This window comes from Phoenix dactylifera, chromosome 1 (assembly GCF_051530095.1).
Source record: "Phoenix dactylifera cultivar Ajwa chromosome 1, Ajwa_hap1_PhDact_Kaust_v1.1, whole genome shotgun sequence".
Taxonomy (NCBI): Eukaryota; Viridiplantae; Streptophyta; class Magnoliopsida; order Arecales; family Arecaceae; genus Phoenix; species Phoenix dactylifera.
Window position 1 is genome coordinate 10,572,908 of NC_143190.1, and position 19,673 is coordinate 10,592,580.

At 37.7% G+C, this 19,673-nt stretch overlaps 1 protein-coding gene across 2 annotated transcripts; it reads left to right on the forward strand.

The window, feature by feature from the left end:
• Positions 1-1,566: 1,566 nt before the first annotated feature.
• Positions 1,567-19,302, forward strand: LOC103711424 (protein BLISTER-like). Of its 2 annotated transcripts, XM_088720838.1 has the most exons (14): positions 1,698-2,154; positions 3,477-4,068; positions 4,181-4,455; positions 4,558-4,779; positions 5,284-5,403; positions 6,184-6,249; positions 10,447-10,557; positions 12,814-12,890; positions 13,431-13,498; positions 13,901-14,014; positions 16,165-16,364; positions 16,503-16,571; positions 16,831-16,986; positions 18,727-19,302. In XM_088720838.1, the coding sequence occupies exons 1-14, from the start codon at positions 2,080-2,082 to the stop codon at positions 18,805-18,807; spliced, it is 2,226 nt and encodes a 741-aa protein (XP_088576964.1). In that variant the 5' UTR covers positions 1,698-2,079; the 3' UTR covers positions 18,808-19,302. The 2 variants fall into 2 exon arrangements, with proteins under 2 accessions (XP_008795781.2, XP_088576964.1); XM_008797559.4 differs by having other exon boundaries at positions 1,567-2,154; positions 4,181-4,779.
• Positions 19,303-19,673: the final 371 nt, after the last annotated feature.

Here is a 19,673-nt window from a genome sequence, read left to right on the forward strand (position 1 = left end):
TTAATCAAATATATTATTTTTCATAATTTATAACAAAATTTTTGGGTTCTTTCTAATTTCTAAATCTTGGCCCCCTGCTTAATTGTCCTAAAAGTCGAACATGAAAATATGCATGACGTTAGCCCTTATGGTAGCTAATTTGAAATAAACTTAGGTTGCAGTTGGACCTGGTCTGAGGTTCGTTATTGAGTGCAGCTGCAATAACACAATTACATATGGAAGCCATCCTTGTCTACGAAATAAAGTTTAAGGGGTCTCTTAGAGGTGATTTCAATAGGTTTGATTTTGTTATCTAGGTTTGATTGGTGGTGGGTTTGAGAATGTTTTCTTTAAATTTAACTTAACCTTTGCCATGCAAGCCCTATGATCTGAAAGGTGTCAACAGACGGTTCGTATTTTCCAAATAAACTTAGTTGTGTGAGTTCTCCACTTGAATCTCCCTTACATCAAAACACGTGGATTAATTTATTACAAAAAATAGTGAAAGCATAGAATGGAAGAGAAAATGGATTCAATTGGGATATTCTACTTAGCAGAAGAGTTTGGATCAAATAAACATTGATAGGTTTTGCCTGCATCAAGGACTTTTGACTTAGAGGTGCCTTGCTTAGCCTACTCAAAGTTTCACCTAATATTCCTATGGCATAATTGAATATTGCCTTGCTTGCTATTTGCACAGTGGAGACTGATGATCTAGTTTGCCCTCAAGATAATGTAGTCTACTACCTTGACCTTCGAGCACTTAACCAAGTAATGCTTTTGCAGGTCATCAATATTATCGTGACAACCTTTTTGGCATGATGCCTCTAGCTTATTAAAAAATAGTGCAAGCGATTTCGGATTCTTATTGGCTGGACGAGATTGAAATGGGTAGATCAATCTCTCAATTTTTTCTCTTATCTAATTAATTAATCATTCATTTGATTATTTTTTTACTCCTTTTGTTTTCCGCAACAAAGGAACACATGCATTTATATGAGAGTGAACACAATTAGAGTTTGTTTGGTTCGCAAGAAGCATTTTTCCTCCTACAAATATGATTCCTGAGAAGAAGATTCCAAAAAAGAGAATGCCTGTGAATGTACTTTTGGCATGTTTGGTTAAACATGGAAAAACGATAGATTTATAGAGTGCTTATGTTTGGTTGACCATCCATCTTTCTGAAAAAGTTATGTGTAATTCCTATTATACCCTTAATAAAAATTAGGTCTTTAATGTTTTTTTTAATATTGAAGGGTTTTTTTGAGAAAAAATAAAGATGGAGTGATTCAAGTCTAATGGAAAAGTAACTTTTTCATGATCTTCATGGAAAAAACTTTCTCATGAAATATGAGAATTATATTTTCATAAGAATACAACTTTTTTATTTCTCTTTTTTGAAAACTCCAATCAAACAAGAGGCATCTCATTATTTTTTCGTTGATTATAATTTTTTCTCGTTCTTTTTTCGCGGACCAAATGAGCCCTTAGTGTAATTGCTTCCTTACAAAGCTATATGCGTTCAAGTGAGAGGAAGCAAAATGGGGACAAATATAAGTGTCTGTTTCAAACTTGAAGCAAAACGTTGTCCGGTTCAATTGCCATGTCAGACCGAACCAGATGCCATCTTCCCGGCCGTTCCGGTCCGATCTTCAAACATTGGAGCGGATCCCACCCACCGCAAGAGAGAGAGGGGGGGAGAAAGCCGACGTTTCCATAAGAAAACGCAATAACAGTAAAACAAAAATTAAAAAACAGGGGGGGGGGGAAGAGAGGGGAGGAGGGAGAGATCTGTAAGGGTGTCTCACGTTCTTGTTATATCCGTGCCTTAATTAGGGCTTTTTCCCCCTCTCTCCTGTGCTCTCCCTCCTCTGCCCCTCTCCAAGATATCGTCGCTTAATTCGTTCTGTGATTCGACTATTTTTTCTTTCGATTCGTGTATTTTTTTCGGAGATCTGAGCTTCTTGTCCATTCTTTGTGTGAGTTTTTCTTTGTTTTGAGATTCGTTGCCGGGCGGCGTCGGAGTTGGAATCCTTGGGCCGGTGCTACGGGAAGCATCAGAGATTTTGGTGTAAATCGGGCGGGTCTTGGGGTTTGGGCATGGCTTCGGCGCACGTCCTGCCAAATTCTGCCGCTTCTTCACGCAAAGGCCATCTCGAAGCTGGGAAGAAACGGGTACGATCTCAATCTGTTTTGCTTTCCGGTTTGATTTCTTTCCTGTCGTTTGCGGAGTTTTCTGAGATTTCTTATCAAGATTTTACCAAAATACTCATCTTTGATTGCAAATCTTGAAAATTCTGGGAATTTAGACAATAAAGAATAGTTTCTGAATTGCGGATCAACAAATCTCATTTGAGGGAGAAATTTGGAGGTTTTAATCTAGTGATTTTCTAACAACTCTTATAAAGACTCTTTCTTAGGGTGCCCGTTTGGTATTGCGTTCGTTTTCTGTTTTTGTTTACAAAGTCCCAAGAAGGAAAATGTACTGGACCAGTCCCCTTCATGATGGAACTCTTTTGCGTTTTCAAGATTTTTTTTATCAAAATCTTCAAATGCTTTGGAAGCAAGGATTGATTGCTTCAGAAAGGATCAAAAACAGAAACTTGGAATAGTGGAAGTTGGGCCTGAAAACTGGCTTCCACATCAATCTCCACGGGAGATTTCACTAATTTATAGAGAAATAAAAACAAAAAAACAGCAATGATGCCAACAGTCCTCAAATTTCTGATTCTTAAGTTTGTAAGCTTGTACTTATGATGAACTAGTGGAGACAGCTTAAGGTGGATGGATGTGGCATTAGAATAGCCTATGGAATTCTACCTCCAGATTAACTGCTTGTTCTTTTGATCATTTTTCCATGGATCTCTTCAACTGTATGCTAGACGGTTCATTCATTTACAAATAATATGGAAACTCTAATTGCCACTATTTTATCCCTTTAAATTTACGAAGTTATTTGCTTAATTTTGGCATATTCCACCAGGATAGGAAGTGAACCTTGACAAAGTTCAAATTTTAAATGTGTTTTTCTCTTTTTGGGAAAATATTGGTAATGTTTGCACAATTCACTTGTTCACTGATTTAGTATTTTATGCATCTGTGTCACAGTTTTATTAAACTCTGCTCACTAAACACAATGATGGTGATGAAAAAAAAAAAGCTAATTTGGGATATCGTAGAATATACAAGGATTTGAGTTGGGGTTGTAAATTTGAAATCTTTCATTTCTCCCCCATTTCCCAGATCTGCTTGAAAATTGCAGTGTAAATAGCATAAATGTTTAGAAGACATTTTGCTGCTGCGTGTATATGAGACTTGTATCATGTATTTAATGAGTTAAATTGCTCCTCTCGGTTTTTTTTTTTGACATAATAGATATTGAATATTATTGCACCACATGCACCTTTTGTTGTGTGGACATTAGATGTATTATTCAGATTGTACTCTTTAATGAGTGACAACACTGATATCTGAGGTTATTGTTTTTCCATGACCAGCTAGAGGAGTTCCGTAGGCAGAAGGCTGCTAAGAAGGCAGCATCTACTGGCCAGTTGCAGCCAGCTGATGTTGACCAACATGGTAAACATACTCAAAATAGTGAGCATGTGAGAGATGGATCTGTATCTGGTAGGGATGGTATTACTGTCACCAATCCTTCTGGGTCAGTTACATCTCATGAAAATAAGACAGTTAGTCCTTCCCAAAGCACTGATGCTGGTTCCTCAAATGGGACATCTGCAACCTCTTCCTCCTGGCTTAGCAGCAATAATGCATTATATGGAGATTCAGAGCAAGAACCTGCAAGGGACGAGGTTTCTAAATTATATGGAAGCTCAGGCTTTTCTCAGCTGGACAATGGTTATTATGACCACTTTAGAGAGAACACTGAGTTTACTCGTACCAAATCTGAGCCAACTGATGTTATTACAGGAGATCAGCTTATTAGTTTAGATTCGCTTCATGCAAAGCCAAACATTGATGAGAAAACAAACCATTCAGGTTTTCTTCCTGAGAGGTCAGAAAGTGTTTCTACTCATAAGAGGTTGGGGCTTCCCAGCACTTCAACCGACACATCTGGAGTACGTAAAGGTATATGTAAAGTTCATACTTTTCATCAAACTGGTTACTGATGATTCTATTTTCTTTGACTTAACTTCTGATGTGAGGCCTGCTGCTTTATGCTCAACCACCAAATAAACAGACTCATTTCTTGGAGTGGAGCAACCTATTCGTGGTGGCAACATGGACTATCATAGTGCTTTGGGTATAAATACAGGAGGGGGGCAGATTGCTGATGCCATTAGTCGTCGCCTCAATGTTGGCAGTGCACCTTGGCATGCATCAGAACCACCATCTGCAGATTTTCGCTTAGCTTTTAGAAGTTCTTCTAACCAAAATCAATTTCCTTCATCTGGCTATGGAACTACTTTTGGTCGATCTCGCCCATCTTTTCTTGACTCCCTTGGTGTGCCTAGGGTATCTTATATGCCTTATGACAAGCCTGAGAAAGCTAATCCTCCATCATCTTTTAGTAGTTCAAATTTTGACAGTACAGAGACTCACTCATCATCTTCTCAGAAAATGCTGTCTGCGGAGCTCGTCACTATTGAGCAATCTTATGATTCGAGAACTATGGATGTTAATATTGAAAAGGAGCCATCCTTGACTTCTGTTTCTAATGATACACCACTTTTGGATCTGGGAGTAGGGGATCAGGATATGCAGGAGGATCATGATATGCAGAGTGACCATAATATCCCAATTCTGAAGAAAGATGAAGATTTTGCAGCATTGGAGCAGGTGATTGTATTTATTGTTTTTAATTTTCACCTTTAGGCACCTTTATATTAGCATTTCGTTGCTCCTTTTAGAGGCTAATACACGAGGATTGAAGAAAAAAAGGAGTCAGGTCACTGTTTTAGTTTCCGTTTCGCAAAAAGTGAATATATATATACATTGATCCACTGGGATTCTTGTTCATTGATTAAACAATTCATAGTTACAATAGAAGATATTAGAGCTGCTGTTCACTAGACAACCAGATCTCTCCGACCCACCAAAACTATAGTTGTAGTTCAATCTGATGCATTTGAATGTGAAATGGAAATCCAATTAATTGAAAATTAGAAAACTTTGCCTTGGACCTACTTATATGACTTCTTAAAAAATAATCCTTACTTTGAATTTGCACTTCTCCGTGTACTTCATTATAGATGAATTATTGCCATCATGCATTTGTTATAATCTTCACTTTGAACTGCTAGGGATCTTTTTCATTGGTGTCCATAATGTTCTTTTTTGCAGCACATTGAAGATTTGACACAAGAAAAGTTTTCTCTGCAACGAGCTCTGGACACATCACGAACACTAGCAGAGTCGTTGGCTGCTGAGAATTCATCTCTGACTGAGAGCTATAACCAACAGGTGTGTTATCTAATTGTGAGTTGGCCTGAAAATGTAGCCCTTTATTTAAAAGTTAAAACACTAAAGATTTGATTTTATGCATATTCTCCCTGGCCATTCTGACTTGGTTGATCTCATTTGGTACTTGTCACATGTTGCTTGAGGCGTAGTGAATGCTGCTTGTCTCTTAAATGACATGCCACTTTCTTTCTGGTTGATGTGGAGCATGCATATTTTCTGCATAATATGCTTATTGATCGACATAACAAAATCTAGTATACTCCCATTAACTCTTCTTCTCGTCAGTGATTGTAAACACATCTAGCAGCCAAATTCTGTTTAGTAACAATAAAGAGGCTAATAACTACCTGAAGATTTTGATGTCACTAGAACATCAATTATATTTGAACGAGAAGAAGGTCTTACTTTTCTGGTTGGTTATGTGCAGCCCCATGGTGGGGATTTCATGTTCCTCTTTACCTGAAATAACTACTGAAATCTTTCATGCAAAGGAATATCCACCGTAATGGACCGGTCTTCATGTTGCATAAGGCTAGATTTAATTACCCTCCATCACTATATTTAGGTAGGAATAGAAAGGAAAATAAGTATTATATGGTCGGATATTGGGATCCCTATTCTTTTTAGAATGTAAAAGAATATTCACTGTAGTCATCCTAAGATTATGCTTTTACTTTTGTTGCAGTACATCTTTAGGTATGTAGAAATTGATAAATCAAGCATCTTGTATTTATTGCTCTATAGTTAGTATTAAATTTAAGCTTTGATTTTTTATTTCAGGGAAAGGCTATCAGCCAGCTAAAATTCGACATGGAAGGGCTGCAGGAAGAAATCAAGGCTCAACTAGTTAATCCTCTGTGCCCTCCCCTTTTTCTCATTGTGTGTTATCATAATAGATGTGAAGGATGCTATATATATGTATGTATAAAGAGTGAGATGGACTTTGCTCCGCTGAAGAGGAGAGGGTATCTACTCTTGAGTCTAACGTCAACAAAGGGGCATCGAAATTAGAGATTCACATCATATGCTTTTTTAGTCTCTAACCTATCCATCAAGTGCATACAAAAATAAGTGGTTAAAATGATGCAAAACTATGTTTTGCTATGATCTAAGTATTAAAATCCATTGATTTTTCATTTATATATGTTTTAATGTATGTTTATCATGATCAGTAAGATAGATTCTCAATTTAAATGCTTTATCATGTATTTTAGCAATATTAGAGCAATGGAAATAGTCTATTATTGTGTCTACATGATGCATGGACTAGAGACCACTAAAATCTGTGATATTTGGTTTCTCAACATTTTTAGTAGCATAAATCATGATCAATGGTGTGGATCTTCAATTTAGATATCCCGTTATTGATTCTAGATTCAAGAGCAAATACCCTCTCCTCTTGAGAGGAGAATAGTCCATCCTATGTGTGTGTGCGTGTGTGTGTGTGTGTGTGGTTACAATACACACAGGGTATAAAGAAAAAACTTTACACATACCTCCAAATCCAATGTTGGTTGCCAAAAATGGAAATTTGAGCTGATGATGTGCTTTATAAGGCCTAAAAAATATCCATATACAAAAAATCATATGTTTTGGAGGCATCTAGCCTATGCATCAAGTTATCTCAAATATATAGTTATAATGAAATGTTATACATTGATTTTGGGGCGACTTGATGCATAGTGTAAGGGCCTAGAGAATAGATGATTTTTTTATACAGAAATTTTAGGCATCACATCCAATGGCTCACTTTTTCATTTTTGGATCGCAATGTTAAATTTGGTAGTGGGTGTCAAGTTCTTTCTTTGCACCCTATATGTATATGTACATACATTTGTGTGTGTGTGTTAAATACATGCATATATATTAAGCTGCACTTCCTCATCTGCCTAACTGGAATTTGTATCTCCTTCCACTAATCTAGAAGGGAAAAGTCCTAGCGGTGAACTAGACGGTGACTCTTCTAAACCATTACATTATAGAGAAGTCCACTCTCATTGTGATGTATTATTTGAACTCTTGAAAATTCTTCCAGAAAAAGTCCAAGGGATCACGGGATCCGGCTGATCAGAATTTTGCGTGGTCTTTCACTCCATCCTCAGGACATCACCAAACTAATTTGGATTTTACCAGTTATATATAATTTATATATGTGTGGGATGGACTATGTTCTCCTCTCAAGCATCCAAATCAAAGATCCACCCTGTTAATTATGATCGTACCATTAAAAATGCCTAGAAATCACAAATCACTTATTTTGGTGTTCTTTAACCATGCATCAAGTGGGCACAAAAATGGACGGTTTTCACTGTGCTAATGTGCTAAAATGCATAATAAGGCATTTAAATTGAAAATCAATATTATTAATCATGATCACACATGTTACAACATATATAGATTGAAGATCACTAGATTTTAATGCTTAGATCATACCAAAGCATCATCTTGCATTATTTTAACCATTTTTTTTTTGCACCCACTTGATGCAAAAGTTTGGGACTATCAAAATACTTGATTTTTTGGTTTGTTAGCATCTTTAGTGGTATACATCATGATGAATGATATGGATCTTTAATTTGGATACTCCATTGTTGATTTTGGACTCGAGAGAAGTAGATAGCTCTCTACTTTTGAAAGGAGCAGATTCCATCTGTCTGTGTGCGTGCGCGTGTGTGCATGTGTGTGTGTTGGAAGTGGAGGGTGGATGGTCAGTTTGTGGAAGTGGGTTTGCATGCACGCATGTTTGTATTTATTGTATATTTTTATTCACGTATGCATGCATGCACACATTCAAATATTTGCTATATACATAGGTATCTTTAGGCATTTGATGTTTAAGAACTTGCATTGGTACATTTGTCTGAATGCATATGGTTTGTGTTTTTCTGAAGTAGGTTGGCACTTGAAAAGGTGTTGGGTTTGGTTGGTTTTAGTTGGTCCGAGATAGAATAATAATGTTTGCAAGCTCAATATATACTCAACTTAAACTATCTCCGGTTCGATACTGCTAGGGCTGGCCCGAGCCCTAGGCGACCGAGGCGGTCACCTAAGGCTCCGGGCCAATGGAAGGCCCTCGGGAGACTGACCAAAAGGAAGCAAAAGCCCCATATAAAACGGGAACAGGAGCTGGCTACAAGTCTTCCCCCTTGATGGAAGGGAGGTGGAGAGTTTCTTGGCCTGCAGAGGGGCAATTTGGGAAGTTGGGGACAGTAGTTTTGTTTTGGGTGGAGAGAGAGAGAGAGAGAGGAGGGATTTGGTTGGCTTGATACACGCCTGAAGCCACTCTTATCTTTCAATTTTCATCCCTTCTCTTTTTTGGTTTTGGTCTTGGTTTTCCTTCCCTCACATTACTCCTGATCCAGCTGGGCCATCCGGAAGAAAGATAGGGGGATTGGAGATGGACTTCTTGGAGGGTGGAGATTCTTTTAGTTTTCTCCTCTCGGTTTCTTCTCCCCTCTTGGGTGGTAGAGAGAGAAAAGGAGGGAGGGGGTTGAATGGCTGGTGTGCCGTGATGTTCAGTTGCTGCTTGGGTACTCACTTGAAGGGGAGATGGTTATTTACTAAAAAAGAAAAAAGGGGAGATGGTGGGATGGGACTTTTATTAATTAGATGGAGTGAATTTCCCATAATGACCCTACTTTCTCTTATAGAGAGGTTCCTTTATGGACAAATTCTTTTCTTTACCTTGAGCATGAAGTGCCATGGGATGACCTTTTCCTATTCGGCTCTTGCTTGACATGGTAAACAGTATTGCCAAGCATTATCTCAGTTATTTAATCAGTTTCATGGCTCTTCATTTGAGTAATTACTTTTATGTGCTTCCATTCAAGAATTATATTAAATTGAAAAGACTTTTTGTCTATCTTTGTTAGATTCATGTATCTTTGTTGAAATAGTATACTTGATAGCTATCTATTTTCATATCATTTTTTTAAGTATTTTATATTTATTAAAAAAATTATTATTAAAAAAAAGAGGCCTCGTTCATTGGATTCGCCTTAGGCCCCCAAATGTATTGGGCCGCCCCTGGATACTGCTTGACCATACTTGACGACAAGTTAATCCCTAGGACTGGACTCAACCTAGCCGACTCTTAATTTCCTATTCCAATAATTATTCCAGTCCCAACCTGACTGTAACTTGTTCTAACTTACCTTTACCTATTTTGACCAGACATGTATCAACCCAGCTTGACCTGTCCTATCCATGTTGTGCTAAACCATATAAAAACATAGGAAAATAAGGAGTCATGAATTGACTTAGTTTTGTTAAAATTTGATACATGTTAATGATTTTATTTCCACTGAAAATGACACAACTAATAGCAAATAAATGTAAATGATCCAAGTTGACCTGACCTGGTCTGATCCAACTTGACCCATAAAATCTCTGCCCTCATGACACAAATTGGCTTAAAGTTTCTAGTCAAAACCAACCTATACAAGATCTGCTTCAAAAAAATCTGAGATAGGTCAGTTATAATCATGGAATGACATACCAATTTGTACCGGTATGTTATCGATATGGAATTGGTACATGGTACAGAGGCATACTGAGTATTGATATGCCAAACTGTACAAGATGGTAATGGTACAGAGTTTGATGTTGAGATTGCAAACCTTGGTTATAATTAGTGGAACCTCATGCACATATAGATGTTTGGCATCCTTTTTTGTTCTCCACCACGTCAACAAAGGAGCACTCGGTAATTTGCGTTGTGTGCATTATTTTCTTTTCTATTTTCTGCTAGGTATGCAACAGATATGTGCAAGATTTATTCACTATTTGAGAATGAAGAGTTTTCAGTATATGGCCGAATGATGTAGTGCTGTTATTCATTTTTCAAATTTTAATGTCTTTGTCTTATATGAACACATTCTTCATAGCAAAAAAAAAAAAAAAAACTCTGTACTTGTGCTTCTTGTTCATGTTCTCGTATTATATAAGGTTTTTGTATGATTATTTTCTTGTGATTCTACAATTTCTAACATTCATTTCACAAGCAAATTGTTATTCACATCATTTTCTCGGTATTTATAACAGCTGGCACTTGAGTCTGTCAAAATGGAATATGCAAATGCACAGCTAGAATGCAATGCTGCTGATGAAAGAGCGAAAATACTTGCATCTGAAGTCATTAGCTTAGAAGAGAAGGTAGCCGGTTTTCTTCTTTTTCTTTGTCCTATGTTTATGCTAGTTCTTTTTCAATGACTTTCTCCATAGAGCTTGTTTTATCAGTTTGAGACTTCTTAAAAGGAGGCTATCTTGCACAAACGTTGTGGATACCACACTTAATCAGTTGTTGAAAGGACTTTCAGGATGTAATTTAAAGTTTTTCCAGTTAGCATAAAGAATAATAAACTTGTGTTTTCCAATGCTAGCATTTATCTTTCACGTCTTTGTTCTCCTTTCTTTCCTTTCCCCTGTTTATGTTATGTGCTAGTTCATAGTAGCTTGCATATGTGGTTGTAAAAGATGTTAAACATGATTGTGTTAGTTCGTAACATGACCTATAGAGTCCATCCCATATAAATGGAAGTGCTTCTTGCTTATGTATGTGAACCCAACTTAGATCTATTTTTTTGTCTTTTATGGGTGTACAGTCTACACACATTTTTTTTGGAGAACAAGGTCAGAGATCAAAGACTATTAAATCTTATTTTTATCCTAGGGGAAGTTTCATATCAAATTTTTTAGTTATGGGCTTATGGCTGTTATGGTGAGTCATGTTATGGCCAGTAACTGTTGTTTCCTTTTTCCATCATAGGTAAAGTAGTCATGATTTACTTATTTTTCTATTTTTATCAGGATGAGATATCCCGCATAAAGAGCCTTCAACACCTAGTACCCATGTAGTAAAACAATTTAAAATTTAGTCAGAGAATCTGCAGCCATTGCTTTTCTTATTTATAGCAGTGATGGCTCCATCTTTTGAAGGTGACGAACCTTTCAAGCTAATCAATAAATCCTAAGCTGTGTTATCCTGATGATAGTTGGCTAGCATCCTTCTGTTTCTATTTTGTAGTTTAGTCGAAAGGATCTCATCCTTTATTTGTTAGTTCATATTGCTTGTAATATGAACTGTAATATTTAAGATACTGGTGTCAGGCATGCGCAATACACGTGTCTGTGGAGGGGAAAAGGTCAAAAAGTCAAATACTGTCATATCCCTGAAGCTGCTGTGCGGTGCTGCATAGTGGTTTGGTAATATTATTGGACGGTCAAAAGGAGGGTGGAGTCCTTCTCTCAAGTTCCCATTATAGCAGTAGAGGTGTAGGAACCTTAACTCTGAACTTCTAAATGCCATAACCGAATTCCGATCAAATGTGTACAACCTTCCACTGTGCACTAAATTTTTGCAGAGTTCAGGTTCATATCCACGAGGTGACAAGTCCATCTTTGATAGGCTTTAGAAAAGACAACAAAATGAAATTGACTCAGTTCAGGGGGAAAACTTTTCAAGTATAGGGGCTCGCAAACAGCTCTAGATCAAGTTGAGGCTTGTGCATGTTGAAGAGCCTCTTGCCTTTTTATTATAACATAGGATATGGTAAGGCATGTAAATCAGCAGTCCTGGGATTAATATGAGTTTTGTATCACAAGAGGTGATTGATGGTTTAGATGTGCTGCTTGAGACACATAAATATGATTGTAACAGATACATATGTTCTAGTTTTTCTTTTCTTTAAGTGTGATGACATCAAGTAGCTTTCCTTTATTATTTGGAGTATTGTGGGATTTTGTAATAGTAGCAATTGGCTGTGGTTGAGCCTTAGCTAAGATCATTCGCTATGATAGCAACTATTTACTCAGAAGCTTTAGTAAATACTTTAGAGGTTGCTCTCCCTTAATTGGCGATGGTAGCAATATTTAAATGTTATGGTTATTATCATATTATTTCATCACTTCCATATCTATCTGTTTAGTTTTCGATCTAGCCAGTCAGAAAACCTTCCATCTATTCATCATCCACTCTCATTTCAAACTATCTGGTTATTTATGATCCTACTTATCATTCAGGTTTGCTAGATTGTTGTGGTCTGCTAAAAATTTCTAGCAGCCAAAACTTAAACCTATTTTTAAGAATCAGAAGATAAAACTAAATCCTTTTCATCCATATTACAATCTTGGCCTTAAACTCAGGGTTTTAATTAGCCAACCCCGGCCTATTTATTGCATCATCCCAGGCAGATGAGAGAATAGGCTGGTGATCAGAATTTATCAACATGTTCTCTTCTTGATCAAGGCTAATAGTATTTGTTGATTTGCTATGATATCGCATGGTAAAGGACATCGTCTTGGTGAATATCATGGTCTGGTATGGACCAATATGTATTATGATGAAGGAATGCATGCTTTGGTTGATCATCTTGTTCATTATCTTGTACACTTTTGTTTACATTTTTATAGGCACTCAAACTGAGGTCAAATGAGCTAAAGCTGGAAAAACAACTGGAGAATTTGAGTTCTGAAATCCCTTCATACAGGTAAGTTTGACATTATACGTATTATGTCTTAATTTATTAATGATGGATGCTTAATTGGAAATGAACTGGGTATGTTGCTTAGATGCACAGTGAGTTGTTTTAAGATGGACATGAAAAGAAGTATAACAGTGTTTATAATGATTACATCTTATGTTGTTGTTTTCTGTGGTCCAATAGAACAAGAGTAATCTCTGTAGTAGTTAATTAAGATTGTTAGCTTTTTATCTACATTAAGCATTCAAGCTCAATTAATGTTTAAAACTTTAAGATCTGGCTATTAGTTACGTTTTTTTTTAAAATGAAACATTTCTTGAGCTTCACCCCTTATCATAACCATTCTTGAAATTCTGAAGTTTCATGAATTTGTAGCATATAACCAACATTTTATGCTGGCAATGATTTTTGTTGGCCCTAGGAATTTATGACACAGCAGCTTCCTAAAAGTTGGTCCCAAATAGTTAGGATAAAGCTTATTAAGTGTGGTGTGCAGTTCCATGGCTATAATATCACTAACCAATAGTTCTTTCTGAACTCATACAGACGTAAGGTCTCTATTTTAGAGAAAGAACGCCAGGATTTCCAGTCCACCATCAATGCTTTGCAGGAAGGTATAATTTTTCTCAACTTGTAGCTTGATATTCTCAATTAGATTTTACCATTACCTTTAAAATATGACAGCTCCAGAATCTTGTGATTGCTGATAGTGTTTATCATGGCAATGACGTTTTTTTTTAATCTAAATATGTGCAGTGGTTACTTCTTTGTCACCCTCTACTTAAGGGGAAAAATGCTATAAAAACAATTATTGCTAATAAATTGTTCCTTTCCATGCCTTGTAAATTTCTTATCTTGTTTACAGAATTTTTACCTTGTTTTATTTTCTTAGTGCATTATATGAGAAAAAATATATCCTTCTAGCTTTGCATGTTTCACATGCAAGCTTATAGACAAGCACATTACATGTCATGAATAAGCTCTCCTTTGGTTTTGATTATACTTGTATTACACAGAGAAAAAAGTTCTGCAGTCTAAACTACGGAAAGCATCTACAGATGGGAAAATCAAAGATTCAAAAAAAGCTTCCCCTAGTAGAAGAGATGCGTCTACTTCTACAGAGGATTTAGGTATGAAACTAACACATGCTAATCTCAGTTATGAATTTCACACATGCTTCTCTGTGTTATTACTAAACTCGTACTTGTAAGTAGGAACACTAGCTCTTTTCAATGTTTGTAAAACTAGACCAGATCAGCTAGTTCGACTAGTTGAATTGGGAACCGGTTGCCTGTCCGGTCTAGTCTAGAGGAGATTTTAGAAGCAGTCAAAACTCAGTCAAACCAGGGAGAACCGAACGTACTGAACAAACCAGCCAGTCCAGTTCGGTTCTCATGGGTTGCTAGAGGACTTTTGACCTAATCTCTCATGGGTTGAGTAGAGAGGGGAAATTTCATTGATCGGGTCACCCAATCTCTCTCTCTCTCTCTCTCTCTCTCTCTCTCTCTCTCTCACTCTCTCTCTCTCTCATTGGTTTGGGTTTTATTTTTGGATGAATGGCGGTGGGGATGGAGGTGGTGATCGAGTTCGAGCCGGGAGTGAAGTACCAGTCCGACCTCCATCTCCAGTCGCTCCACCCGATGGCGGTTGTGGCATTGAAAGTCTAGACCTCGGCCTTCACAAGATTCACATCAACCCTCCAACAGTCTCCCCCTCGCACTTCTCTACCATCCTTCAAGTCATTTTTTGCCCCCAGCCCCTCTCCCCTCCCTCCTTCCCCTGCTCCCCCTCCGATCGCTTCCTCATCAAAGCCTCCCTCTTCTCCTCCTTCGCCGCTGCGCCACCACACACGATACCCACCTCAAGGTCACCTATGTTGGGCCATTACTTTGCCACATTGTTGCCCTCGTTGACCTTGCTGCCATCTGCTGCTAGCCCCCATCCCTCCCCGTCCCCCCACTCCACACCAACTCCGCAGCCTTGCTCTGCTGACCCCACCTCCCCCTCCTCGACTCCGGCCTCCACGTGACCCCTCCCCCTCCTCCAAGCCTCTTAAAGATAAGCCCAACGGGAAGCGGTGGTGGTGGTGCTGAGATAGTGGACAATGGTGAATGCAGCGACAATTGTGGGGGAGTACGAGGAGCTCGAGGGCAATAGAGGAGTGGGGAGTGGATGCAGGGGATGTGGAGGGGAGGACGGCGCTGCATGTGGCGGCGGGGAGGGGGCACGTGAGATGTGCAATGGTGCTGGTGGATCGGTCAAACTAAGGTGCACTAGCCATGCGCGAGGAGCGGGGAGGGGCGCACCCCAGGCACGTGAGATGTGGGGAATGGGGGCTTCTCGCCGTACGTGAGGGCACTCCCTAGGCATGTGAGGCGTGGGAGATCAAACTGGTCAACATGGGAATCGGGCAGCTTGCCGGTTCATTGTCCGGTCTGGTTTTAAAAACATAGGCTTGTTAGCAACATGGGGAAGTTAACTTTGCGTTATTTATGCCATGTTTATCAATACCGCACATCATAATAAACATCTTCAATTCCATAAATATCTGATGGTGTGTGCTTTTACATCAATAAAGTCTTAGTTACTTTAATTTGTTTTACTATTGATTAACAAATTACATCATCTTCATTTAGTCTTTTAATTTATAGAGAGGAAGGTACTTGAATAATTGGCATCTATGACCTCATCTCTTGGGCTTGTTTTGATCATCTAAGATCTCGAGCATTATAAGATGATAGAGTTTTGCTCCTCTAGAAAATTTTGTTTGGTTGAAGATTACAACGTTGCAACACTGGTGATGAACATCATTGTTAACAGATGCATCATTAGTCATCAACATGCTTAATTTATAGAGTTTATGAATTATTGAACAATTTTAAGTTTGGATAATCATTCAGATTAGAATATTTTGTTATTAATTTGGAAGTGTTTCAATGTAAAGATTGCTGTGACTATGAAAGCAAGAATACTTGCCATGAAAGTAGTTTGCATCTATAGTAGGGTACATAAAACTAAACAAAGTAAAAAGGATAGAAGCGGATAATTGATTTCTCTGCTCTTTTCCTTCGGTATTCCATGGGTTTAAGAAGTCCAGCAACTACATCCATTCTGGGCGCTACTTTAACACAAGGACTGTCAATAGGCTCCCTGGTTGTTGCATTCCAGTGAGTGCTTGATTGACTTGAATTGCAGAAATTATTATGGGATCTTTACCATCATTTGTACTTTTTCTATTGCTATATATATTCCATTCTGAACCATTAGATTTCTCTTTTAGGTGCTGAAAATGTGAATCTGGTTGATGGGGAGGCTACTGGTCCAGAAACAATGCTCAACGATAGCCTAAATGCATTGCAAGATATCAGCTTATTCATGTCTCTTCCCGAAGATGGAAGATTATATCTTCCAGATGGATCTGGTGGTATTCCAGTAGATCAGCTTAGAATGATTGACAACATCAATACGTTGATATCTGAGGTATGTATTTAAGTGTATTTCATATGTTAATTACCGTGCATGTAATTGTTCACAAGATGAAGTCAGAAATCCCCTTTTCCCATTCCACTGCTGAAATCTTTTATTTCAATATATGTACTTTATGTTGGATACTTGCAGCTAGCACTGGAGAAAGAAGAGGTGGTGCGAGCTCTCAAAATTGAATCATCAAATTGTTCCAAGCTGAAGGTAATATACTCTGACAATGATTGCTGGTAATTTAAATATATAGCACTGCTATTTGCATTGCAACTAAATACTAAACCGTGATAAGTTACAAAACAAGTATAATGTTTAAATTTCATACTGTTATCATATTATCACATGATATGACGATCTGTGAATCTGGACATTTATTAGGATCATGTAGTTAGATGTCTCAACCCAAAGGTGCCTCAGCACAGGTCTAAAATTGCAACTAAATACTTTTTTCTTGCAATTTTTGTAGGACTTGAACAAGGATCTATCACAAAAGCTGGAGGCACAGACCCAGAGGTTAGAGCTCATGACTGCTCAACGGATGGCTGATGAGAATGTTTTGGCAAAGCCTGTAGATTCCCATATCATGCATGATAAAATAGAATATGCTGATGAAGGCGATGAGGTATGATAGTTATTAGATGCCTTCATGGTTAACTGTTTATAAGTGTCCACTCGTGCTTGTGATTGTGATAATTTAAATATCTATGAGGTATGGTATTATTAGATGCTTTCATGATTTACTGTTTATAAGTGTCCACTTGCTTGTTTGATATTGCTAATTTGAAGATTTAGTTCTAATTTTTGTTACTAGATGGCTTTTTCAGGCAGAAAGTTTGTTTTGTTATTATTATTGTTGTTGTAATCACAATTTGTGATCCTTGGGTAAACTGGTCAAATCAGTCATCAGTTAATGAAATACTGTGGGTTGCTTTAACTTTCTTTTTCCTGCCCTTGTCATGCTTATTCAATGCTCTATCATATGTAACTTCTTGATCAGAATGAGCTCCGGATAATAACTGTAAACAGCACTACTTTTTTCTCCATTGATTAGAGAAGTACTAAGCTCCCATGCTTTCTGAACTCTGCCTCTCTCTCTCTCTCTCTCTCTTAGCAGGTCTGTTTTCCCACCCACTTAATGGGGCTCCTGCATGCGAAGAATTATTTCATATACATGCTATTTAGTGATAATGTGCACTTAATGGGGAATTCTGGCCAGGCTATAGAAATCACGAACTGCATAGCATGCTTCAATTGATTTAATGCCCTTATTCAAATTTTGATGAGATTCCTTGAGGCAGCTGCACACGTGAACTTATGAGCACATTTGTGGTGTGTGGATAAAAGCATTTGTGCATGCTCTGCACCATTCCTTCATTACTGTTTCTGTGTGAGCTCAGCATTGAAGAATTGGTGGGGAATGGTGGGGAACACAACTGAATTATGTAGTTTCAATATGACACAGCAGAGACTCCACACTATTTGATGTACAAAACCGGTTTCTTGGAGTTCTTTGCCAGTACTGCCATCTCCTTAGTACAAATGGTCGGATTAGTGATTAACTTTTAATTAATTAGGTATTAAAATGAACTCTTATCAGATTGCAATAAGACTTTATTGACATTCATTTGTTTCTGGACTTTCAATGCTCTGGATCCCGGCATTTGTATTAGAGTGGCTGAGCTCCAGTGTCAAATGCTAGATGACAGCTGTTCGTTTTGGTTGTGGAAAATTGTAGGCAGCAGACTGGCATAAGGCAGGCATGCATGTATGCGTATCTATTTATGCGGGTTTTAAAAGTTTCATCTCTAGCTTATGAAGAATTGTCTTGTTTGAGAAGACTCAAATGTCTGTTAGAAAGCTAGTCCAGTTACTATTATACCCCTTAAAAAATTGCTGGTTTGGACAGCCAGCTGCTCCTTGTTTTACCATTTTTAAATTGGCAGCACTCTGTCTCACACAGCAGAAAGGGCCCCTTTGGTATTGCTCTTTGCTTTCTGTATTTGTTTTCAAGAACTGAAGAAAAATTAACTAGATTAAACAGCATGTATGATGAAACCCTTTTGCTTATTTAATTTTTTGTAAAATATTTAAAGCTTTTGAAAGCAAAGATTTATTGCTTCCAGAAAAAGAGTGAAAATGGAGGCAAGGGATGCCAGAAAGTTTCATGCAAATGCTATCTTCAACATCAATCTCCTTGTGATATTTCAGTAATTTGTATAGAAAGAAAAAGAAATAATAATGATGCCAAAAAGGCCTTAAGCTTTTCTATAGTTTGGCAATGTTATGTGAAAAATCAACTACTGATCAATTTGTATGCTGCTAAAAACTTTGGTTGCTATTGTTCTTTTTTTGCCAATTCCAGGTAGTTGAGAGGGTCTTGGGTTGGATAATGAAGCTCTTCCCTGGAGGCCCGGCAAAGCGGCGAACAAGCAAGCTTCTGTAATGGAGGAAAGACTTTATGATATAATGGTGATACTATCATTAATTTTTTTTACTAATGATAGAATGGAGGTCTTCAAATCTGTATATTAGGTCGTTAAATCTAGTCATTCTTTTTTCTTTAATAGAAGATAAAAATGGAATACTTAGTATTCCTTCCATGAATCATGTATGGTACACCCAGTGATCGGAAATAAAAGAATGTACCCCATCATTCTTTTTGCTGAAAGCTGTTTAGTGTACCCTTTGGGGGTGATAAGTGTACAAAGGAACTCTGTTGTTACTTGTATCTTTTTTTCTTTTCCCCATTTCTAATTTGCTGTATCTAGAGAGAGAGTTTGGTGTTTGGCTTGGGACTGACCCCCGGCTTGTGCTTTACTCCTTTGATGATGATGATTCAGACATGATACATTCTTGTAAGCATTCTTGTAAATGGTGAACATGTAAAACTTTGCCTAGCACAGAGGATGATAAAGATGAAATCAAATTCTCGAGACAATTAGAGATTCTAGCGCCCAACAAATGATCCATTTGTTGCCAGAGCTCACACTAATGTCATGAAGAATCTTTCGAATTATTTTTTCTTGTCCTATGTTCTCGGCATGGTGACTCTGAGGAGATATTGGTAAGGTCACAGAAAATTGAGAATCAAATCATGAAGGATCATCACCATCGTTTAAAAATAAAAGTTACGAGGTAACAATTCTATTATTTGAAAAGAATTGGTTTTCTTTAGATCTTGAGCGACCGGTCCGGCAGAACAACTCAAAAGATAAAGAAGTATCGTTAATTTCTTCATGCTCGTTCCAAGTTCGAAGTACTATTTGGATCGGAGAAACTTCGGAATAAACTAATCCCCCCGAGGGGGAC